This window comes from Strongylocentrotus purpuratus, unplaced genomic scaffold, assembly GCF_000002235.5.
Source record: "Strongylocentrotus purpuratus isolate Spur 01 unplaced genomic scaffold, Spur_5.0 spur5_scaffold_19, whole genome shotgun sequence".
Taxonomy (NCBI): domain Eukaryota; kingdom Metazoa; phylum Echinodermata; class Echinoidea; order Camarodonta; family Strongylocentrotidae; genus Strongylocentrotus; species Strongylocentrotus purpuratus.
The window spans coordinates 4,700,977-4,727,416 of NW_022145604.1; the positions used below are offsets into that span (position 1 = coordinate 4,700,977).

The window sequence follows — 26,440 nt, forward strand, 5'->3', positions numbered from 1 at the left end:
TGGCTATAATGAATATATTTTTTTAATTCAAAACCACAATTGAATGTTAAAAGATATTAATTTGATAGTACATCTAGAATCAAATTGGCAGTATAATGCGATTTGAAATATTGAGCTAAAATAGTCTGCACCATTTAATTTATTCGCCTTGTTCTTCATCATTAAATTTCAAATATATTGTAAAATTATAAAAAAGCAAATTATGAATTAACATGAATTGTAAAAATGTATTTCTTTAAAGCAAATATTATTTTGGCTTATACAAATTCGAAAAACTTTTAATATAAACCATTTTAGTGAAAATAATAACCACAGCATATATCTGCTTTATTGTTTCCTTTTTTGCGATTGAGCAATTCGATAAACCAAAACAAAGTAGATTCTAGAGTCGAGCGCTGATCCGGTAGTCCTTGTTGTAGTTGTACCAAACCAGAGCCAGAGAAAGGTGAACGATTTTTGCTTTTGGTCCCTCAAATTTAGTGTAGCACCTTACATGTTTATGCTTGTTGTTATGAATATGGGAATTGAGAGTTAGACTGAAGTGAGTTGCGTCTGAATGTGTTCTGAGCTGACTGAGCTGAGCCGACTCTGCAGCTGAAGTGAATGATTAATGTCTGTGACTCTGAGTCTGATTCTGAATGTGTGTGGGATTCCCCAACTAAAGTCTAAAGTTCGACGTGTTAATTGTTCAACTGATTTTAATTTTAACACATCTTAGTTGTTTATTGGCTGCCTTAAAACAACTGAAGCCATGCCAGTGAGTACTGTGTCACATAGATTGTACTTTGAGTTGAGAATAAAAATAGCATGAATATAAATGATAGAAATTTAGAATTTGATGGGATGCCGGATGGGAGGAAGAGAAGGAAAGGAAGAAGATTTAAGAGGGAGTAATACTAATAGCCTAGGAATAGTAGGAGCAAAATAAAGAGGAGCTGGATGCAGCGGCTGCATGAATGCTGACACAATTCGGTAAAGCATGTAGGCTAGGCCTAGAGGATCTATACTGTACAAACTGTTGTTGGCATTGCGCAGCCTTAGCTCCCCTTTACTGGTCTATCATGTTGTTGAACTTGACTTTTACTTGTTTTATTGATAATTATCCCTTTATTCACTCTACTGTTTCCTTTACATGTACCTATGTTTTATTCTGTATGTTTTCCTTTAATTGATACAGGTCTAATGCTTAATTTGTTTTGTTTTGTAATTGCATCATTGAACATTGTTGTTCCTAAATTTCTTTTCTTGTTCTGTTTGTTTTCCCTTGTCTATTTTTATTTATTTTTCTCTCTTTTCAGTTAAGGATTTTTTGTGTGTTCCTGCTGATAATGTTCTTCAACTCTGTTCTTCTATTTCTGCAGATTAATTCCTAGTTAAAAGATGGTTACTCTGGTACTAGTGAAACAACTACCAGTACTAATTTTTTTCTCTTAAATTGGTTTCTTGTTAGTCATTAGTAGGCCTACACCTACAGTCAGCGTATAAGTATCAGGTACATGTAGGTAGATCTGTTTTGAACTAGTAAGACGTCTGCTAAAATATAATTCACACCTTATGCTAGTTTCTAACACGGTATATTTTTATATTTGTGTACAGTGATCCACCTATTAAACTGCAGCTCAAAACTAGAGGAATGATCAACCGGATCTACAAGCGTTGTGCTGGCTTCATGAAGCGAATAATCTGAGTCATACATGTACGTGTACGTGGCCGATCATATATATGTACAGCAAGACAAGCAAAGAGGCTTCAATTTTGAGTGACAGAAGAAAACCTTAGGAGACCTAGCTCCGTGATGGCTGCCCTTCAAACAGAGTATCGACGATTGGAGACAGTAGAGGATGATCCGCCAGAGGACCAAGACGTCATGCTGCATGTTGTTCACGATTCTGGAAGAGGTGATTTACCCAAATGAACTTTTTTTTTTAAATTTTATTTTTAGAAACGTTATTCCACAATGTCAAGCTTCAGAATTCACTCACATTAGGGGAAAAGAGCTTCTTTAGTTTAGTTTAGAAATACATGTATGATATATAATTTTTAGCTGTTTTTTGGTTGTTTGTTTAAAGATATACAGTATTAAACTTTCTATTGAATTCAGATAGATGCATGGCACTTAAAAAATTAGTGAACTTTAAGGTTGTAACAGGTTCAGTTTACATGGCAATAATGTGTCTTTATGAATTTAAGTCACTTGATTTGAATCAGATGTAGCCTTGGTGCATTGTAAATATGTGTATATCTGTTGAGTTTTTATAACACTTGTTTGAGATCAAACATATACAGTTGTAATTAATCTCTCTTTCTCTCTCTCTCTCTCTTATCACCACAGCACGCTGGAATCACATAGAGAATCTAGATGAATTCTTCACAAGAATATCCTTTGCAAGAATTTTGTTTGTTTGAAGGGAAATGTAGACATTTATCTGAATTCATAGAGTTTTACAATTCAGCAGTTCACAATGTGAATTTAGTCCAGTATAATGACTTTGATGACAGATGACTGATGTTTAGTTGTGGAATGCACTTTTGTTTAAATCTGTAATTCACAGTTTTGGACAAGCTGTAGGCAAGACCATACATAATATTTATCCTTATTTTTAAAATCCTAAAACATTTAAAAGACTGCAGGCAAATTACTTTGTATCTCTCCTATTTATTGGGTTTCTAAGAAAATAATTTATTTTTCATAAATGTTAAATAAACATGAAGGAAAAAGTGGAGTTTGATCTTTGAAAGTTGGACTGTACATATAGATATACAACATATACTGTATGTGTACTTACATTTTTTTGGTAGCTAAATACATAAATTTCTTGTTTTTTCTTGTTGTCGCATGGTAGCATTACCAGCGAGTTCCAAGATTTTGGCAATCAGGTACTCTTGGCCGCCGACCCTCTACAAATACATATATATGTTTGTGTAGCGGATTATGGGCATTTGTTACCATAGTATATCTTTCATAAATACATTCCAAATATATCTATTAATCCTTGACGGTATTATTCACGTCTATCATTATCATCAGAAGCATGGGTACCTGTGTATGATGCTTGCCCAACTGCTGGAACTAGTGTAAGTACAAGGAAAGTCAAACCTGTGTAGAAAGACCCCTATTTTCTATGTATGGAAAGGTGAATACAGGCGGTCTTTATATATAAACACAGGGCCCTGGGCCCGTATTCAATTCAATACTTAAGTACAAAATTTAAACTTTTTACTTAGTATTTGGCTTAGATAAAATACTTAGCCAATTTTGGTATTCAATTCACACTTTTGGCTAAGTATTTTACTCTAAATCTAAGCCACCTCCATACCAGACTTCAGCCAATTATTTGGAGGCCTTGTTTGGCAGGCATATGGTTTTCTTACGCAGTATTATAACATGCGCACAATTATATCAGCACACATTTATTGCAATGCATCAATTGCGCATTACTTTTGATTGACTGTGTGACGTCATAATGCTTATCGGTAAGTACTTTACTTAGATTTTGTCTTACGTAAGTATAAGTCTAAAATGTGATTTGAATACGAGATAAGTAAATTACTTAACTTAGCCATTTACTTAGTAAATTTCTTACCTATTCTAAGTATTGAATTGAATACCGGCCCTGGGGGGTGTTTCACAAAGATCCTAAGTAGAACTTAACACTTAGTTGGACTTAAAAAATATGGACAGCCATTGGAGCCTTAAAATGAAATATATTCAAAAGCAAAAATTAAATTATTTTAGACTTTTTTATAAAATCCACATCAAGAACATGAAATCTCCTTGATGATAGAAAATATGAATGATTTGAATCAACATTTTATGCCTTTCAAAATAACTTTTACAAAATATTTTCAAAGATGCTAATGGCTTTCCATAATTTTTAAGTCCAACTTAGAGATAAGCTCAACTTAGAATCTTTGTGAAACACCCCCCTGGTCTTTATTGGCAGGTGATTTACAGGTGGATGCAATGTCAGGTTTGAAGGGGCAATCTTCACACAGTTCAGTCATGCTCTGATATTTTGTTTGAATACGTATCCAAATATTTGGGTGATATTCATGTGACTTAGGCTTACTGAAAAATTGTAACATGATTTTGACTAGTATTTTTCTAAAAAAAAAAAAAACTTTTCTTTGGCTTTTCAGCTACTGTAGGTCATGCTTCTAGATCAAATCTCAAAATTCTCTTGGTTTTCTAATCATTTATATATTTAAAAGATAATTGTATATATTCATTTTGTAATAAATTTCTATATTGTAACTCGTAGCATTCTTCATACATGTATCACCACATAATTATCAATCTTTTCTTTTTTCAGGCAATTTCTGTTCATCATCTTCTTCTCCCTCTTCTTGCTGCAATGTGTCGACTACTCTGTTCTGTTTCAAGATGACAAGACCACCACAGGGACAAAGGTCACCATTCCAGATGCCATTATACCCCTAGAACAATGTGCCAAGAAGTGAGTATTCTGAAATATACCAGTCTCTCTGAGACCCACTTTCATGCACTATGAATTTACTTGTACGTACATGGAGGGAGGTATGGTGTGTATGAAAACAAATATATAATAATAATTTATTTTTTTAAACACGGAAAGCTTAGTTTAGGGCTTTGTCTTTCGGTGTGTTGAAATGTTCATCAAATTTACTGTGACCTAGATCTGTCCACAACCCACTTCCAGCAAAATGTCATAATCTACATGTACTGTACATTAAGTATTAGAATTGCAAATTAAAGTGTACTATTGCAAAATGGATTAAATTATGGATTTGGTGTTTTGTGCTTGAGCAGTGCAATTTTCTTGCATGCAAACTGTCATTTTATGGTATTATACATTTTGTAATATCTGCCCGAGAAACATGTGTTTCCAGTTGTCTGTGTGTGTCAGATATGGCTTCTACTCATTGAGGTGATCTTGTATGTACACATGTACCTGAAACAATGAAGTTAAAGAGGAAATTCAATATTTTGTTAACCTGTTGAATTTTGCATTAGAGGGCTACCATATTTTTCTTTGTAACGCCCTTTTGTGTCGGGGGAAAAAACAGGCGGGGAGATGACAATGACATTGTACCCTGTATTTCATGCATAACCACTGTACTATTACATGGTATTAATCCTGTGCAATGAGATTTGTTGTGGTTGGTTTAATTGTGCTCTTACATGTACTTGCTCAGGCTGAAACTATGATAGCCTTGAATGGCATTTTGATTTTGTTTTAAATTTTTACTCTAGTGGGGATCTTTACAGGTGACTGTAATAAAACTAATTGTAAAAGCCTGGAATGAATGCAGACACCTTAATATGGATGCATACATTTACATGTGTAGATGATATAGATATACCAGTATGTGCTCATGGTAGGACATTGTGCTACAGAAAAAATCTGTACATAATCATGGAGGGATCGAATGATTAGATTTGGGAATTCAGAGGTCGAAAGTCAAAGGTCACAGGGTCATAAAAGTAGGGCATTATCATTTCTTATCTTCACATTTTATTGCAGTCCTTCGAGTGTGATTGTGATCTGTCTGATCATCGCTGGTATCTTCTGGCTTCATCGTCTGCTGAGGGTCCTCTATAACGCATTCCACTTCTGGGAGATCAGAGCATTCTATACGAGAGCACTCAAAATCCCGTCTGTGAGTATGACATCCTCAGACCATGTACAGTAGTACTGTATGTCATTGTAAGGGTCGTTCATTTCTAGATGTGGTGTAAAAGTCTATTGAAATTGCCCCTAGCTTGATTTCTTGAAAGTCTTTGCAACCTTTTTTGTGTAATGTGTCCCATACTACTATATGACTCTTATTCATTTATTAATTTATTTTATGCAAACTTGAAAGTCATGTGATTTCAACATGGATAAATTGTTCTTACTGGTATCACTACTAGCATGATTAATGTGTCATACAGTACATGAATCAAGATATTTGTTATTATTGTTTTGAAACAAAATTGGAAAAGGACATATATGACGTACAGGACATATTGCACACCATTTGTTATTAACATTTATCCCTTGCAAACTTTGGTTTCTGGTGCCCCTGCAGGAATGGTGGGTGAACCGACAAAAATATTACCCAGCCTAACAATTGTTGAGAGGAGTCAACTATCTGTATCTAGAGCAGAAAGAAGCTTCATGTTTAAGATGACTCTTGTCATGATTGCTTGTGGTATTAAAGGGATCCGGTAACTTTGTCTTAGATCCTTTAGAAATAATCCTTGATTTAGCTCATGCTGCAATGATAATTATAAATCTTTAGGTCAGTCAGGAACTCCATGACTTTCACAAGCCGATCGCCTGTCTGATTATCAAGATATTAATGATTGGAATTACAAATAACACTACAGTCTATTGGGGAAAACCAGTATGGTAAAACCGGTCACTCAAAGTTTTTTACTTTTTTGAGGCACTTCTAGATCATTTTGAAGCACAATTTTTTTAGGGCTTCAATATTACACCATATCACAGACACTGGTAACATGTAGGACCGTGTATCTCAGATTTAACATTGTTAAACGATCCCTTTAAGCATAACATGGTGATTAACTTAAAGGCCATCTGTACTAGTTTGGCTAAGAGGGATTAGACCATCCAGGGTGGTCACTGACAGGTGGCTATCTCATCAACTCAGCTCTCAATTAACATAAGAAAAAGAGGATTATGGGGGACTTATGGTCACTGATTAGTCATTGTTTTCTATATAGAGGGAGCAAGTAGATACAAGTAGTACAGTGGGGATTTAACCCTTACTGTACTGGGCTATTTCGAGCACTCTCTGACTGGGGAGGGGGGGGGGGGCCTGGGAGGCCCCCCCTTCCCTATGATCTCGGCCGCCGAATGTCTGATGACCGCGAAAATTTGCATGTTTGTAGATATTTACGTAAGGAACAAGATCGTATAATTAATTTTTTCCTATTATGCAAATTTTTGTCGTTATAGCCTAATTAATTATGCAAAATGCTAATTTTATGCATTTTACAGAAAACTCTACATATTTGTCCATAGACTTGTGAAGAATCTTGAAAATGTATTGAATAAATGTTTCCTTCATCTCAAATTCATGAGGTTTCATTATTTTTATGATATTTGAAAATGCATAGGTTAATTTGCATAAATTATGAATACGCATTCATGAATATCAAATCTGGAAATATATTTAGGGAATTAAAATCATTACATAAATTGTCAGACTCCACTTTTTGAATGTTGAAACTCATCATTCATATGAAACTTCTTTTCTAACAAAATATAGTTATTTGATGTAATTAATAATGATAATTTATGCAAATTTGATGTGATTTTCAACTATTTATTTTCTTATGTATTTTATTGTTTTTTATTTCTTATTATATCTATTGTTTTATTTCTAATGTATTCTTTTGTTCTGAAATACACCAAGTTACTTTGAGAAACATATAAAAGCAATTTGATATCAATTCATAGCTCCCACTTGGAAGAAATACATCTAGACCTGTATTCACATTTCTGGTTGTACATGAATATATGCAATTATAGCACTTTTTTGATGACATGCGCATACTAATTGTTATGTAACACCTTACAGGTATATCCGATTTCGACGAAAATGGTATCAAAATGTGCGTAAGACTTGAGGGAAAAAAGTCATGAAACGACAATTCAAAATTCCGAGCGGTTGCGGCGCAATCTCCGAAAATGTCGAGGGGGGGGGCCTCCCAGGCCCCCCCCCCCCAGTACAGTAAGGGTTAACTGGTTGTTTTCTGGCACCTTGCAGAAAGACCTGGTGAATCTCACATGGCATGACGTCCTCAAGAAGGTACAGCAGGTCCAGAGAGAGCAGAGAATGTGTATACATAAGGCAGAGCTGACAGAATTAGGTAAGGAAATATTTAAACTTACCCCTAGAAAAACTACACCTGTAATTCATGAGTGGGTTCTTGTATACATGTACATGTAGCTATCATGTCCGTCACACTTGACACTCTTGGATCTCCACAGTAATTTTTTTTTGTGCAAACACTTATCAGAAAGAAGAAAAGAACAAAAAAATCTGAAAATAGTTTGTATGAAATATATTGAGGGTACACGGTAACAAAGGAACTTGTAACTTGTCATTTGGTGAAGTGATTTTTCGCAATTTCAGAAATTCATGATTTTACTTTTTTTCCTTGATCACATGTTCTACAAGTTTTCACTAACCTACTCACTTAATATGTCTGCATTTGTTCACATCAACTTGATGTAAATGTGGACACCCCCTTTAATCTTTGTTGTAATTGTCTTATTATCCTTGCAGACATATATCACAGGATACTGAGGTTTAAGAATTATATGGTTGCCATGGTGAATAAGTCTTTACTGCCGTTACATCATCATCCACCCTTCTTAGGAGATACGTAAGTATCATTCTGGTCTGTGGCCGTTCTACATGTACATGTATTGTTATTATTTAACACTTTGGTTGCTTTCTTCGCCTCTCTTCACAGGCACTAATTTGCCACAGAATGCGGTTTGTCACAAAACAACAAGCATAAATTGTCAGATTGATTGCTTTGTGCAACACAGCGACTTTGCAAAATTACCCATTTCCAGTCTTGATTAGCTCCATGGCTACCTGTTTAACACCGATAGAGATTAATCTTCTACTGGAAATATTTTAATGATCTTGAAGCCTTTGGTGTTTATCTATCCCATGATAAATACAATGTGGCACAGGGAGATTATTTGTGTGGCATTTAAAGAGTTAAAGTGTGCCAGTCACCAACAAAAACAATTGTGTATAGCTAAAATGTATTCAATCAACCTCTAAAGACTCTACTCGACATTCTACGGGTCAACAGTTAGGGAGTATAACAAAAATGAAGGATAACATACAATCCTGCGCATGGGACTTGAGGGTTCCATGCAGAGACTCCCTGCAATGTAATTTTTCGTTTAGTCTAGTGTCGGTCTCATTTGTCGGTGTAACTGAGGTATAAGGGGCTAAGGAATTCCAAACTTCTAAACAGATTCAAATGGTTATCTGCTTGAAAGGGTTCATCAGCATGAACATAGTTATATCTGATATTTTTGTTAAAGATAAAGGCCAGTTATGGTCATGCGATTGCATTGTGAAAGAAACATTGTGGAATCAATCAGAAAAGGTTGATCATCTAGCATAAAGTATTGGTGTGTACTGCAAGGTTCTGGAATCATCAAAATGATAAGAAATTTGGCCCAGTCTTGGTAAAGTTACAAGCACTGTACACAGAAAGATGTATATGGGACTACGCACACGTGCGCAACACATGCGTTATATCTATCAGGTCCGAATAGATATAATAATTTACCAAATATATCAATTAGTAGGCGGTTTCTTGGCAAAATTTGTATGGTCACGTATTAGTCAAAACATATTCTTTCACATGATTGGTAATAAGAGTTTCCATTTCAATTTTTGAGATGGGGGCTTTTCCAAAACTGGTCTTTACCTTTAAGATATAATCCTCTTAAGACACATGATATCACATGACTGTTTATTTTGACAGTAGCAGTCAGACAAAATAATCATTTATTGTTTTTCTTTCCCTGCAGAGTTTTTCTCACGAACAGCTTGAAATACAACATAGAGATGATCCTCTTTTGTAAGTTGACTTCACTTTTGATAATGTGTTCTCTACATCTCTCCCTCTCACTCTCCCTATTTCTCTACCTCTCTCCCTTCCTCCCTCCCCTCTCTCACCTTCTCTCTCTCTATCATCATTTCCTGAGTATTCTTGATCTTCTACATTCACTATAACTCCCATATCTTAATGTGGGATTTACTGTGTCTTCTCACTTGTTTTTGTTGTGATTAGAAGTTATCTCTTATTTCCCATGCTCTGTCTCTTTCTTACATTTTCTCTCTCTCTCTCTGGCTATCTCATTTATTTTGTTAACGTCCTATATCTTTTTGGGGGGTACGTTTGCATTGAATTTTCTGATAATCTAGCTAGGGCATTATCAAATAGCTGAGCTTCTGGTGCTATAAAAGAAGGTAACATTATCATTAATTTACAATACCGTACTTGCATGGTGTAATGTACAATACATGTGCACTAGTTGCAAATCTTGTATTTTGAATTCGAATGAGGTTTGCGGTTACACCACATATTCTTTCGACAGGGTTAGTTGGTCCTGTGTTCTATCTGCTCTTATATTTTTTACTTTATACTTTTTCTTATGAATAAGTGATGTTATTGTATCTTTGTTGTGCTTCATTCAGGGGGTCCTTGGGCTCCGTTTAGGAACTATTGGCACCTGAAGGATGAGTACAAACGATCATCAAAGAGAGAGGAACTAGCAAGACAGTAAGTTTGAAGTTTACATTTACATATACAGTGAAACATGGTCATGAAACAAGAAAAGTGGTCTTCATAGTTAGTTGGTTGTTATGTACAGGTTCCTTTTAACAGTACATGTTTCAATGAGAAACCATTTTCAAGGAAAAGAACAATGTTGTCTTTGTATATATAGATAGGTGGTCTTTCTATACAGTTAGTCACTATATAAAGCAGGTAGTGACTGTATCATTATGTCAACTTTACTTCATAATTTGTCTGTGAGAAATGACAGGGAGAGACATACATGTATAGTGTGCATGTGCGGTCAAATTTAGTATTGCGATGGCAATCACCACTGCCAAGTCAAGTATTAGGACAATCATATGTTTAGACAATATAGAACTGAATTTGATGCAAGGAGTTAGTAATCATTAACACATTCATGACAACAGACCTTAATACTTTCTCAATCAAAATTATTATTAAAGGGATCGTTTAACAATGTTAAATCTGAGATACATGGCCCTACGTGTTATCAGTGTCTAAAAAAATTGCGCTTCAAAATGATCAAGAAGTGCCTCAAAAAAGTAAAAATCTTTGAGTGACCGGTTTTACCATACTCGTTTCCCCAATAGACTGTAGTGTTATGAAAACCGTCAGGCGAACGGTTTTCAAAATTTGTAATTCCAATCATAAATATCTTGATAATCAGACAGGCGATCGGCTTGTAAAAGTCATGGGGTTCCTGACTGACCTAAAGGTTTATAATTATCATTGCATCATGAGCTAAATCCAGAATTTTGTTTCAGAATCTGAGACAAAGTTACTGGATCCCTTTAAGTATTTGGGGTCACTTGAACATGGGATGAGACAATCACTGTGACCCTCTTGTCTCTCCCGGTGCAACTGATAAGGGATATGCAGGTGGACCACTACACGGGTTATAGTGCAACGTAGTGACTCTCCTTCACATTGTTCTTTTACTTAAAATCCTATCCAAGGGAAAGTGTTATCCAGTGTAACCTAGCCTGCATCTATGAAACTGGAGAGGGGCTGCTTAACACATACATGTAGTGCAAGCTTCAATCATCCGCCTGTGTTCGATTCGAACCCACGATCTTTATTTTGACAGGCAGACGCTTAACTGACTGAGCCAACTCGCCTCCTCCAAATTTTCTCTGAGTGGTTACTTACAAACCCTTGTGTCTCTGTTTATTTGCAGGTTGTCAAAGCACATCTTGTGGATAGGTCTAGCTAACCTCATCCTGTGTCCCTTCATCTTCCTGTGGCAGATCCTCTACTCGTTCTTCAGCTATGCAGAACTCATCAAGAGAGATCCCTCGACACTAGGAGCTAGGAAATGGTAAATACAGAGAATCTATCAACTTAAAGGGTGCCTGAGCTCTGCTCTGTTTGTTTAGGGTTCCATACCGAAACACTTTAAGGATAAGCTTCAAATTGATTCAGGAAAGAGATATTGCATGTTCACTGTTATAGGTACTATGTCCCATTTGCAGGCCAAAAAAATGAAAAGGTTAAATTCCAACAGCATTTGAAAGATAATACTAATTTAGAACTTCCCTAAAAAAAGGGGGCTTGAAAATGTCTTTAAGTGGGAAAATAACGATTATTAGTTGTTGAATCGACTTAAGAGCTATGGAGCCAGTAAGTAATAGTCTGATTTTCAGACCATTGTACCGAATGGTCGTACATGAACGTTTTATGCTGCGCAAAGATTCAATCAGTTTAATTTTGGCCATTACAAGAAGTGGGTTATTGATGTAGACAAATGCTCATGTACCCTTTACAGCTCATTTTATGTATGGTATTACCAAAGAAGAAGAAAAGCCAGTTAGTCACTCAATATTGTCTGACAGTGAAGTCTAGCAAGTAAACAGGTTTCCTTGCATAATTTGAATATTAGGACTCTACTGACGTTTGAATTTCACAGATAGGACATACATGACATATTCATGATTCTTGCAGAGTTCAACATAATTTGATGTTGGCTGCAAAAGGGACATAGTATCTTTAACTGACATGACAGCTGAAACGTTTTCATTTCCCATTTACATCTAACCAACCATAAACATGTGTGACTATGGCAACAGTTGCAAATAAACAATGCTTAAATCTCACATATTGCATTGATAATGCTTGTTAGTAACCTGAAAACAACTTTTAGAACTAGATAGAATAATTTGAATGGATTTGTATAGTTAGTTCTAATGGGTGGTATTCCGGTAGCGCGTACTAAGTTAGCGCATACTTAAGTTAGTTCATACTTTTATGGAGTGTCTGTTGCAAAGTAATTTACCCTGTACAGATTATTTTAATCCTTCAATGAAAAGTGTCCAAAAAATTAATTTTGCAATGAAATGGGAAGAAAAAGATATTATGAGTATGAAGTGAATTTCAACAAAGTCTTTGGTAGATTATCTTTGTCATGAATATTGAAGGAGGAAGGTGAAACCTAGCATTCCATAGAAGTGTGAACTAAAATTCTTGTTTAGTCTGGACTTAGTCCCGGCTTAACTTATGAGAATACCACCCAATGTCTTTAGTCTTTACTGATCTTCAAAATCTATATCTTTGCTATGTTTTTTTTTTTTATTGTCTAGCAGCAGTCATTGGTGGAAGAAGATTTCTCCTGCTTGAATACCGATCGATTAAAGTCTGTTTGTCTCTTTCTCTCCCATAGGTCACAATATGGAAGGCTTTATCTGCGGCACTTCAATGAATTAGATCATGAATTCCAAGCAAGGTAAAGAAACAAAAATAAGCCGGCAAAGAGTTGCCTTAAATTGTTGCAAATCAATAATTAAAGCTCTTTGTCTTTTGAAGCAAATTTGATTTTTTTTTAGATGGTTAAAAGATGCCTGTTGAAAGTGCATTCAAAGAGCTTATTGCATTCTTGATTTTGCCCTGAGGACCTCTCATTTTTCTGTTGATAAGCAAATAAAGCTTCGATAATTGTATTTATTTATTTATTATTTTTTTATTTTTTTATATGTACACTGTCGCTCATATAGTTGGAATATTTTTGTTTTACCCCAATTTATGGAATTATTTTAAAAAATAATTAAAAAATAATAGATTAGATCTAGATAATAGTATACATTCTCAGATTTTATTGAATAATAATTTGACAATGTGTGTTTTACGTGACTGCTAAAGCATGTGTATGCTACTATGCTTATCAACTAGGGGACCTACACTCTTAAGTCATAAATGACAGTAATGAGGATTAATGCCCCAAAAAAGGGCACTAATATAGCATATCGACACGGTTTTGATCCTGGGGCCTCACAGTTACAAGGCCATTGCTTTGTCACTGAACCATGACTGTACGCAGCGGGGGCTAGGGTAGGGGGCAGATTCAATAAATAAAATAAAAAACAGAAAATGCAATCAATTTTCAATAATTTATTGCATTTTACCCGGTACCCAACATAAAAAAATCCTCTGGATGGCCAAGCATTATGGCTCAAGGCATTGGCACACAGAGGATGTTTTGTTTGTTATGTGCATCCTGGTACTCAATGACCTCATTTTGTATTTCAAACTTTTATCATTGTCCTGATATATTAGATATAATAACATAATGGCAGTTAAACTGCCAATCAGCACTTGAAGGGTAAGATGTATGATTATTTCTTTTCCACTACTTTGCAGACTGAACAGAGGCTACAAACCAGCTAAGAAGTATCTTGATGCATTCACGTCCAATGTGCTTGCTATCATCTGCCAGTAAGTCATTTTGGTTTTGTTTTAAAATTCATTTCTTAGCTCAAATGCTTCAGTGTTGCAGTGTTGAGATATTGATGCTCCTGTAGAATATTGTTCTGACCCCTTGATCTGAAGTTCTAAACAAAGGTATCATTTTTTTTTTTTTTTTTTTTTTTTTGGGGGGGGGGGGTAAACGCCAACACCAATCACAACACTGACCACGAAATTATCCACTGTAAAAATGTGTTAACATGTTGAAACTTAAACAGCACCACATGTACAGGGTGTGTAAAGAAAAAAGTACATGTATTATTATCATTATCTGCTTGTAAGAAATAGACAAGGGTTACATGCCTATCATTGTTTCTTTTTCTATCCTTTCAGTCTTGTTACTCAGTTTCTCTCTCTCTCTCTCTCTCTCTCTCTTCTTCATATTATTGTATTATATGTATAAATTTGTAAAACATTTTGCCTTTTGTCATTTTCCTTTTTAAAATCCATTTAATTCATCCCTTGGGCTGCTATGTGGAATTTTTTGAATAAATACCAATACTATTCAACTCACTTCAATTCAACATGCAATAATTCTGAATTGTTGGGCCAAAGTCGACTCTTATCATGTGTATGTGCATTCTCTGCCTACAGTTGACCCTTTACATTTCTGTTTTGTCCTCCAGGAACATAGCATTCTTTGCAGGCTCCATCCTAGCTGTCCTCATCATCCTCACTGTCATTGATGAAGACGTCCTGACCGTAGAGCATGTACTCACCACTGTCACGTTGCTAGGTAAAGAACATCCTTCATTTGATCCGTTTCCATTCTGATAATATAATTCATATACACTATATGTAATTGCAGGTATATAACATATTGACATTTTTGTAACAATTTCTACTGGAACTCGTGGAGGTGCAATTAAAATGGATGGTGGCTCAGTCGTTAGAGCGCCCACCTCATGAACGGGAGGTCGTGGGTTCGACCCCGGCCGAGTCATACCAAAGACTTATAATAATGGGACCTTCTGCCTTCTAGCTAGGCGCTCAGCATATTAGATTGGAGAAGGGTAGTAATGTTATGCAGAGCCCGCTGGAAGAACAGTTTCATAACTGAAGTGGCTACCCTGGGTAAATAAAACGTTATTATTATTATTATTTTATTATTACCTTTTAAAGGCCCACTACACTACTTATAGCTACTTGCACCCTCTATATAACAAACAATGCCTAATTGGTAACCATTGGTCCCCCATGATCCCCTTTTTCTTATGTTAATTGAGATCTAATTTGATGAGATAACCACCTGTCAGTGACCAAGACCATGCAGGGAGGCCAAACTAGGTAGTACAGATAGTCTTTAAAGCAAAGTTCTTGTAGGCAGGGTCCTAATCGGTACCAACATTCCTGAGAAGAATATTTAAACAATCAACTTTGTTTACATAGTTGCACTATTACATGTAACTACACATAGTTGTACACTATATCACAACAAGATGGTTCTACAATACACAATACACAATACTGAAAGCAGCAACAGTATTAAAAACAAACCAACCAAGTTTGACCTGTGACTTTTAATGAATCTCCCATCACCTTCTCATTCTGTTCATGCGCATAAATTAATATAAACATGAATATATGTAATAATATAATAATAATAATAATAATAATAGCCTAATAGTCCTCTCCAAATTTTATTAAACCGAAACGGAAATTCTTTTTGCCCAATTGATCGTGAGCCTGGCAGCCACTGACCAGCGCCAGATCAACGTTGCTCTATCCCTTATTGTTGAACGCCAAACAAGGTAGCAACAACTCCCATCTTTTAACGTCTTTTGGTATGACGCGGCCGGGGTTCGAACCCACGACCTCCCGGTTGTGAGGCGGACGCTCTACTGACTGAGTCAACACTCCGGTAGTATAAGGTTCCCAACAACGTACAAACATAAGTGATGGAGAGGAGAAAGAGGAGGCCACAAGGTGGTGCAAGTAGAAGAAAGAGATACTGTAATGGAAATATGAAAACGGATAGAGAGTCCAGAATGCATCACTTTCATGTACATGTATAATCGGCCTTTCAGGATCCATGCAATTGTTTTTTTCATTTTTTTTTTTTTTCATCTTCATTTTATTTATTCAACCAGTATAAAAACAATTTACAATGAAAATACAATATACAATATACAATATAATGGTTAGGACCCCTAAGAAGCAGAAATCTGCTTGTAATCGGGGGCCCTGCAAACAAACAATAACAAGATAATGCACATAAATTAACAATACAAAGTAAAGGACTTAAGTAATACAAGTACGCACCAGTACATGAACACACATACGCACGTTCATAAAGAAGAAGTTGAATGATAGATCTGAATAGCTTCATTAAGCTCTGATTAAGTACAGATTAAGTACAGCATAGCCACCTTTTTTAGATAATGAATATATCTTTAGTATTGAATGCTTGTTACATGTTAATCTTTGGGCTAAACCAACCATGCATACGGTAGACATGTACATGCAAAATTAGAGCCATAAGTTTTAATATCATACTCTCTTCATCTCCCTAATCTCTCTTTTTACTAACTGCAGGAGTTGCTGTCACGATATGCAGAACCTTTATTCCAGATGAGGTGAGTATGTATACATCATGTATCACTAAACTGGAGTTACCAACTAATGTTATGACGATAATCCTAGTCCTAAGTGTTACAGGGGAATTTGACCATTCCGCAAATTTCCACCATAATTGTTGCTTCATTGGTGGTACATTGCATGTAGCACCCATTCAAGATAAATATCTGTGTTACCCATTTATAGTATATTGACAATAAAATTTGAGTGTGAATGTTTCATCTTGAATCACACATTTGGAAATGTACACATTTTTACATTTCCATGTGCATGCCTAGCATTTGAGTGATTCCTTTTAGTTTTGGGGAGGGCTTGGATAGTAGATCATAGTTTAATTATACATGTGCGCGAGTGTTGAAAATGTTCATGTTTCCTTCGAAACAGGGCCTTGAGACTAAATCAGAAACGAGGTTGAAAAAAATTCAGACAAACATGAAGTATGTGTTTACAATTCACATGTATTTAATGAAGTACTTATGATTGTCAATTATATGTTGTCCTTCTGAAATTACTGTGGAGCAAGATTGTAAATGTAAATATGAACAATTATCCTCTATGGACATGATAAAGAAATGAAATGAAATGAATGTTCCTTACCATCATCTTCTTGTCTTAGAACCTGATCTGGTGTCCAGAGACTCTAATCCAGAGTATACTAGCCCAGATCCACTACATCCCAGACTCTTGGAAAGGCCAGGCTCACACCTACAAGGTCCGAGACGAGTTCTCACAGCTATTCCAGTACAAAGCAGTAAGTACACAATCATGAATATGGCATGCAAAGACTGGGTTGATTTATGATGCTGGTCAAGATGATATGATGATGATGGCAGGAATTAATTCCTTGAAATGCTGGAAGCACTGTAATGGCAGCTAGGCTAAAGCCGGAGTAATAATAAATGCGCCTCTTAATTGAATTTCTAGATAGGTGGCGCTATAGAAATGCCTATCATTATTATTATTATTATGGTGATGGATGTGATGGTGATGGTGGCGGTGGTAATGTTGATGATGATGCATAAGCCTGGGTTTGTGTTGGTGGTGGTGATACCAATAATGGTGATGACTGATGAGTGTGATCATGGTGATAATGACAGTGGTAATGATAGTTGTGTTGGTAATTTTTGTGGTGGTGATGTTATGTGTAATCAATCATAATGGTTATGATGATTATGACAGTGGTGGTGTTGATTTGGCTTACACAACAGCATTAAAACTACACAAAATTTTAGCTTAAAGTTTTAAAATAAATGCCCTACATATGTATATAAATACAGAAAGTGATACACATATCACTGTTCCACATTGTTTGCATCCTCACCAAGCTTAAAGTGACTCGGTAACTTTGTCTCAGATTCTGAAACAAAATCCTGGATTTTACTCATGCTGCAATCATAATAATAAACCTGTCAGGAACCCCATGACTTTTACAAGCCAATCGCCTGTTTGATTATCAAGATATTTATGATTGGAAATCAAAATTTCATTTTTCGTTTTCCTAATGGTTTTTATATGTTTTTATGAGTATGGTAAAACCGGTCATTCAAATATTTTTACTTTTTGAGGCACTTAATGATCATTTTGAAGCGCAATTTTTTTAGGGCATCAATATTACACCATAAAAACGTACACGTAGGGCCATGCATCTCAGATTTAACATTGTTCAATGAATCCTTTAACATACACCGTTCATCATCTGCATGTTTGTTTCCTCCCAGGTCTACTTCTTGGAGGAGCTCCTGAGTCCCATCGTCACTCCATACATCCTCATCTTCAAGCTCAGATCCAGAGCTGTGGACATCGTTGACTTCTATCGTAACTTCTCCGTGGACGTCATCGGTGTTGGAGATGTCTGCTCCTTTGCACAGATGGACATCAGGACCCATGGAAACCCCAAGGTCAGACAAATCCCCCAAATCTCAATCATTATCAGAAACAAGCTCTAAACAATACTTATACTAATGGATACAAATGGATTCTTGTGAACGCGGGAGGGATTTACATAGGAGTAAGATATTCTCCTTATGTACGTAGACAAATGTTCTCCTGATAAAGCTCATTAGTTTTTTTACTTTATTGATCTTAGACTGAAAATGCTGTCAAATCTAATATTCGAATCAACAATCACTCCTAAATCTCTACTTGAGTCAATGTGCGCCATATTATGTGTAGCATTTCCACATTTCATAGTGTATGGATGCTCCCTAAAGTCTTCATTGATATATTGTCTATTCAGGGCCACATGCAGAATGCTGTCAACTCTCGGTTAAAGTACATGTCCATACAGATACTATATTCATATGGGCAATGACATTAAACATGTTATGCAGGAGAAAATGTCATTTGCTTAACTACCAGTACTTCTCAAATTCATATTGATCTAGATACACTGTAGTCCATTTGCATGCATGTATGATTGATATGAAGAATAGTGTGTAACATAATGTGAATTGGAATGATAATCTGAAGATTTTTCTTTTACGTGGCTCAAAACATGGATGAAAATTAGTTCATAAAGTAATTTGTCGAAAATTTGTCTAGTAAATACCTAGTTTGTACCTGTGCTTGAATATGTGAGATTATAACTAATGTAATTTTAATATATACATATGTATATTGGACTAAGAAATTCATATGTTGCATGTTTTTGCTTCCCATCTTTCAGTGGATGACGGGCGGAAACTCGGAGGCCAACCAGTACAACCAAGCTGAAGACGGCAAAACAGAACTCTCACTCATGCATTTCACTGTAAGTATATCACTATCTAATGTGGCAAGTAGTGTAAATGGTTATAGGATTCACATGTACATCTGAATGAATGTATTTCAAACAAGAATATCTTTGTCTCTTAAAGTTTTCCTCCTGCTTTCTCTGTCCTCATCTTGTTTTCTCTATCGGATCCTCCTCTTACTTCTTTTTTATAATTTTGTTTTTACTTTAGTTTCTTTCTTCTCAAATTAATTTTCTCTAAATTACAATTACTCACACCCTCTCTCTCTTTCTCTGTCTCTCTTTGTCTCTCTCTTTCTCTCTCTTTCTCTCTCTCTCTCTGTCTCTCTCTTTCTTTCTACTTCAATTATCATGTATCTCTTTGTTATATCTCTTTCCCATACATGGATATCCATTTATTTACATACAAACCCTATTCATTCACGTTTTTTCTAGAATAATTTTGCAGGGGGCTAATTGTCCTTAGAGGGTGTTTATCCCGCTGGTAATTGGCCGGGTGGTGATTGTCCAGGGGGTTATTGTCCTAGGAACGTATGTACCTCTTTACCTCTATATCGTTTTTTTTTCTTCATTTTCTCTCTCTTTCTCTCTCTCTCTGTTCCAAATGTATACCAAGCTCACGATGTTGTTTCTCTGTCTCACTGCAGGTCACTAACCCTAAGTGGACACCACCCCAGAGCAGCAAGTGCTTCATCAGTGCCCTCAAGACTCAAGGCAAGTAGTCTAATAAAGGTCATAGAGGTCAATTTACAGGCTGAGGTATTCTTTCTTAAAGGTTACAGAGGTCAATTTATATGATACATGATAATTGTCAGTGTTGTAACTGCAGTATTCCAAGAACTATTGACTTACATGTAGTGTGCACAACAAATGTAATATGAGTACATTATGTATCGTTTTACATGTGAGTAAATATATGGAGCCAGGTCAGAGGTCATGAATACTAATTTTCACAAGAAAATTGTGCAGTTTATAGATCAATATGAATTATGTATTCAATCAAAATTTGTAATTTAGAATGTAACTATTCCTTGTGGAGATATTATTAAAGAAGCCGTGGTGTGTATATTGTTGATGGTTTGTTTGTTTTGTTTTTTACTAAATTACAGCTCAGCGGGATATTAAGACGTGCAACAGACTGGAGGCTGAAAACAATGCCCTGATGACGTCAATGAGGTCTATTACATCACTAGAAGGGGTGAGTAAATGACTGCGTACCTCGTTGACTTGAAATATTAATCCATCTCCACCCCATCCACCTCAATGCTGAAAAGAAAAATTTCGTTTAGATGTGTGACATTGATTGAGGGGGTGATTGAAGTTTCCAAGGGACGGAAAAAATATTTGTCTTTAGCTTAAAATAGTACTCTTAGACGAGCCATCCCCCTCTTCCTCAGTGGTTGAAAGCTAAGAGAAGAAAAATGACTCGAAATGAGAAATGCAAAATTGCTACAGTGTGCAATAGGTATAGTGTGAAGACTTTAAGAGGATGGTACTAGAATGTAATGTACATGTCTCTTTGACATGAAATATTGCTCCTTTCCAAAATTTGAATTTTGATGGGTGATCAAGAAGAGTATACTACTGTAGAGAGTAGCACCTATTGAATTATTAGTACATATGATGGTATGAAATAGATTTCTTCCATGTAAAAAAAGAACTGTGGACACAGAAACATATTTGATGTTGGGATGTTATTGAGATACAATACATTCATTTTTTTTACTTCTTCATTACTCCTTTGTCTCCGACAGCAAAATAGTATTCTTGGTAGTCTGGCCGTTCAGCACAGCAACCCTCCCTCCCTCGGCACCATCCCCACCCCTCATTTCCAGCCCCCTGCCCCCCTCGCGACCCCCGTCTCATCCCCCACCCCAGAAGGTGCCACCAGCTCCTCCCGCCCAACCCAGCTGGTGATGGGCGGGATCACCAGCTCTGAGGGACCTCTGGAGTCTGATGGGTCAGGTCTTCTTTCAAGGTAAGGTTCTATATTACCAGGGGGGTGTTTCACAAAGACTACGATCGAATTTAAGTTGGGTTTAACTATGGCAGGCTCTTCATGCCAATGTTTACTCTCACCATTTACTGGTATTGTTCTCTCAAGGGTTGTACAAATCGTAGTCACAAATCTACAGAATTTACCTTTTTTAAAATATTATCTAAAGATCAGAATTGAAAGACCAATGGTGAGAGTAACCAGTGTCATGAATAGCCTGCCATCGTTAAGTCCAACTTAAAGTCGATCTTAGTCTTTGTGAAACACCCCCATGTTCAGTTCAGTCAAACCTGCTTTAGTGACAACCTGTCTACAAAGACAACATTTTTAGTTTCCCTTGAAAATGGCTTCTTATTGAAACATGTACTAATATTAAGGAACCTTTATAATAATAATCCGGTTTAAATCGGTTTCTCTTTTCTTTTTTTTTGTTGATTTTTTTTTCTTCCCCCATTTGTTTTTTTTTTCCTGTTTTTTTTTTATTTCCTGACTTTACCCCTATTTTCCTGATTTTTCCCTATTTTCCCAAATTTTCTTACTCAAAAGGCAGGGAATGTTGTTAGATGCCCTTTCTCTTTCTTGAATCCCTTTTTTTTGTTAACTCAAGGGGGGGGGGGGGGGGGGGGTTGAGGGAAAAAAATGTAATCTTTCTAACTCTTTCGATCTTCGGCTTTTTACATGTACATGCACATTGGGTAGGATGAACTGCATCATTGAATTTGTAAACCCAACTAAACATCCTTTTTTTATTCATTTTCTTCCATGCACTGTTCAGTCTCCAGAGCCCTGATGGAGCTTTCCTGACTAGCATGCAAGGCCCAGGTCTCATGCAGCAGTCTCTGATACCAACGGCCAACCCCATGGTGACGGGACCCTCCCCTGCAAACGTTACAACGGCCGACATGAACTTCAGCGCCCTCTACATGCACCAGGTATATAGGATACATAGCCTATAATTGTGTTTTTTGCCATAAAAGACAATATAGGCAAAAATAATTGTGCTTCTGTAAAAACATATTCACATGCAATTTATTTTTATGAGTATGAGAGTGGTCCACAATCGTGACAGTTATATTCCATGAAGTTACTTACTCGCTGCACTAAATTGAAGCAGTTTCCTAAAGTGTCTTGCTTTAAATATGACCCTCTATTGACCACTCTCGTTTTACAAGGTGATAAAGATTACATGTCGTCCTTGTTTTCACGAAGTGACGGTAGTGAGGAAAATCGTAACGCAAAGTGAATGCAATTTTTGTTCACTACCGTCACTTCGTGAAAACAGCGACGATGTATAGATCATTAGGGTTGCACAATGGCTCAGTGGTAGGGCAGTGGTCTTGTTAACGGAAAATCCCAGGTTGGTTAATTACCAAATTAATGAGCTAGTGCCATTACTATCAAATTCCCTGGGATAGGACTCAAACAGTAGGTCATATGATGGCTTGTTTATTAACTTGTACATGCCTTTCTAGCAATTATTCATGATGAATTGCGGCCTCAAGGCTGTGATCGAATTAGCATGGGATGGCTGAAAGGAAATTAATTCATTAATGAAATTGGAAAGTACTCTATCCATGTACTTTATGGCTATTTTTTCTGTAGGCAATACATGAATATTGTCCTTGTAACTTAAAGGTAATACAAAGTTTTGGTATGGGGTCATGAATTTGGTTCAAATGAACATATTGGAAGCATATGCAATCCTGCAATAGTCAGCGAACGTTGTCGCGGTTGACATCGAGCTAAAGTGATGAAATTGTAATTAATAAACTCTTTATGTTGTATAGCTTTCTCTCAAGACCGATATTTCTTTAGCTTTAAAACAATGTTTCTTAACTACAATCAATCGCTATTTGAAATATTTGAAATTTACGGGAAGTACCGGTAGGTTTTTTATTATTCAATTTCTCGAAAGCAAAAGTGTTTTAAGGGCTAAATTTTGTAATGCTTATAAAACATCCATGGGGGCATCCAAATATATCAACATTTTAAAGAATTACCATCCATCTAATCATTAAGAAATCTAATTAATGTATGTTTTCCTGCCCAATCTAGCTTCACGACAGGAGTATCGTCTTGCCAGGCTCTTCCTCCCTGGAGATGCAGCCCCCTCAACACCCAATGAACCAATCCACCCCGTGGCAAATGGAACTTCCCACAGACTCCATAGACTCGGATGATGATGACCACCCTCTCCAGAACATGCCATTAGCACCATTGGGACAGCTCATTAACACGGATGTATAAAATAAAAGCCATACCTGTATGCTTTATCCCGTATGTATGCTGACGTCAAACTTTCAAATATGAAACGGACATCACATTTTGTGACATGGGGCTCATGTTCTAAAAATGATGATATCGTGCATGTTAGCTAAAACGCTGTTAATTGTAATAACGGATCTTAATTAGGAAAAGCCATTGGATAATATCTGTGCAAAGCTGGCTGTGTTCGTGTAAAGTTAAAGAGACATACGCACAAGCACTAGTGGCAAGTGTTGGTTTTCTTAATGAGAAATAGTCATGCCCTGTTGGCATCTGGAAAGTGAAACAATTTGTGCAGATATTAACATCTGACCTGTGTGCTGTGCAGAGATAGAAAAGAGGTTGGTACATCAGTACATGCACTGTGTAGGTGTTTCTGTGTAAAAAGTGCACTATAAACGCAACGAGTGATGTGGAAAGTAAAGAATTTGCATTGTTGGCGTTGTATATGAGTGAATATAGTGAAGGCGGTCTGATGAAAGATATATTGATATGAATGGCAGGTGTAGAATAAGTCTTGGTTGCAATAAAGAAATGATAATATTAATAAATATAATTTGAAAAAGGGTGATCAAGATAAAAACATATTTAAATGATATTAAATAAAACACAATAATTATAATAAGTATAATTGCAATAGACACAACAAAAAGAGAATTACATCGAAGCTTCATGGCAGCTTCAGATGCTAATGAGCAATGGTTGTAGAACAAAGTTTTAAAAAAAGAATAATTTGTTATGTTCTTTCATACTACTTGTATGATCTTCTCTGTTCTTAAAGATCTTTTTCTCTGATTTGTAATACTAAAAGCAATTTATTTGTTGGCTGTGCTCTTAATACACATTTGTGAACACATTGCTTACCTCTGTAATGATATATTGATGTAAAATGACATGTACGCTGTACTTGTTTTTGCATTTTTATTTTAACATTAGATTCATGTAAAACACAAATCTTATTACATATATATTTACATGAATGTAGATTTCATGCTTGTACCAAATTGTTTATTTTGTTCTTTTTATCGTGAAGTATATTTATTGTTAACCTATGTATATAATGTGAATGGGATAAGTGTTGTTTAAAGAGCTTTACATGAATATGTTATAGTATAGTCAAATATGAATTCTCACATGAAATGATGTACAGTATGCATGTGTTGTGGAAACCTAATATTATGCAATATATATAAAGTCATGGTTATGTGTGTGCATTTGTGGAAGTATAGCAAGAATTGCCTTAGAAACATTGGAAATAGTTTAAATAGCTTTAATCGTGGGAAATCAGATGTGTAGGAAATTATTAGTCGAAATAAGCTTGGTAGTATATATGTATATTCAAGTACCTCAAATTAGTTTCACGAAGTTGTAGTTCATTGAATTTGTACTTAGCACCTTCTTGCAGTGGATACACAGTGGATGGTAAGGTGTTCTATTGGATGATATATGTATCATCAACATTGATTAACTCAGTTGTAAAAAGGATGTAAGTGCAATGCTTGTGAATAGCAACATTTATGAATTTATTTGTAAAAACGGATCTGTAAAATATTAAGTCTGAAATATGAACAGAAAATGATCCATTCAAGATAACAATGGGAGGAAAGTGGTAAAGAAAAATTTAAAAATGAAATATGAGTTCAAGTATGATATTCATGTATATATTAATGTAGTATTGCAATGCAGTTAAAAAAAAAATCTTGATTAGGTGGTGAACAATGAATAGAAAAGCATTTTATTCCCTCCCTCCCCCCCCCAAAAAAAAGAAGAGATACTTAAAGATCTGCTGCATGTAAATTCTCGTGTACAGTACCAGTATTAAAACTAGGTGTTGTTTAAAGGTTTTGCTTTCCATGTTTGCCCTCGATAAATTTCCAGCACATCAAATTCATGTGGATTTCACTAGAGATTACCGAAGTTTTGCCACTTCACATTATAACAGTGTGGTCGTTGCATATTATTAATAATATTTGTTTAAACCGATTGACTTTGACCTCGGTGTATACATGTAGTTGTGTGAGTCCCCTTTGCAGGATGTGACTGGATATACAATTTATTAATTTCTGATTCCCATTCCATTACAGGGGCTGTACCATTTGGTACTTGCCCTCTCCAACAAAAAAAGGCACCGTTTTTATATATTATGATCCGTTCAGTGATGAGCACATTAAGTTACGAAGTGTATTATAAACCTGTGATGAAGTAGAATTACATGTTGACATTGCTTGAAAGGAAATATCATTTCCAGTATTTGTACGTTTCAAGTGGTTGTCATTATAATTTGAAACGTACAGTATATTACACACCAGGTGAAAATTGTAAAATTCCATGTCTAAAGTGCTTGAAAAAGATATTATGTTCAGTATTCGCACAGGCATTGTATTATACGATGTACATTTGCAGATTTTTGTTAGCCTTCTTGGAATGACAACTGTCAAAAGATTCCACGATTGGTCAGCATAACATGTTGCTAAAATTATTCATCCTTAATTCAGTAGATATTTTAAGAGGTTAATATACAAATATGTAAATATGTTTGCATAGAGGAAAAGCAATTATACCCGCTTTGTAGGCCACTGACATACACTAGTATCATAAGTCACCCGTTATATTCTGATAAATCGTTGGATTGCGCGATATACTTTTGAAAAATTGAATCATCATTTTAGCCTCTGTACAGTGTTGATGTTATTTAAAGCTGGAAATGTAAGACTTATGCAAAGAGAAATGTTTCATTCTGTTTAATGCAATTTTCTTTGCCAAAAACCATTGAAAATTGCATCTTTTAAGATATTGTTCTTCTTAT

The 26,440-nt window shown here is 35.7% G+C and overlaps 1 protein-coding gene across 2 annotated transcripts; it reads left to right on the top strand.

Annotated features, from left to right (window-relative positions):
* Window positions 1–359: 359 nt before the first annotated feature.
* On the top strand, window positions 360–25,399 carry LOC592292 (autophagy-related protein 9A). Of its 2 annotated transcripts, none has more exons than XM_030990089.1 (23): window positions 360–445; window positions 1,597–1,898; window positions 2,333–2,376; window positions 3,011–3,075; window positions 4,314–4,457; window positions 5,505–5,640; window positions 7,759–7,861; window positions 8,281–8,380; window positions 9,558–9,607; window positions 10,228–10,312; window positions 11,508–11,648; window positions 12,987–13,049; window positions 13,961–14,035; window positions 14,692–14,801; window positions 16,601–16,641; window positions 17,259–17,393; window positions 18,361–18,540; window positions 19,308–19,391; window positions 20,021–20,087; window positions 20,483–20,571; window positions 21,128–21,351; window positions 22,145–22,301; window positions 23,425–25,399. In XM_030990089.1, exons 2-23 carry the CDS (start codon window positions 1,796–1,798, stop codon window positions 23,614–23,616), a joined length of 2,388 nt encoding a protein of 795 aa, XP_030845949.1. In that variant the 5' UTR covers window positions 360–445; window positions 1,597–1,795; the 3' UTR covers window positions 23,617–25,399. The 2 variants fall into 2 exon arrangements, with proteins under 2 accessions (XP_030845949.1, XP_030845951.1); XM_030990091.1 differs by lacking the exon at window positions 360–445 and adding an exon at window positions 1,469–1,492.
* Window positions 25,400–26,440: the final 1,041 nt, after the last annotated feature.

Coding starts and splice junctions, on each gene's coding strand:
- LOC592292 (XM_030990089.1), top strand. CDS start 1,796: ATGGCTGCCCTTCAAACAGAGTATCGACGATTGGAGACAGTAGAGGAT. Junction 5,641..7,758: donor GAGCACTCAAAATCCCGTCT/GTGAGTATGACA, acceptor GGCACCTTGCAG/AAAGACCTGGTGAATCTCAC. Junction 18,541..19,307: donor GGACCCATGGAAACCCCAAG/GTCAGACAAATC, acceptor CCCATCTTTCAG/TGGATGACGGGCGGAAACTC.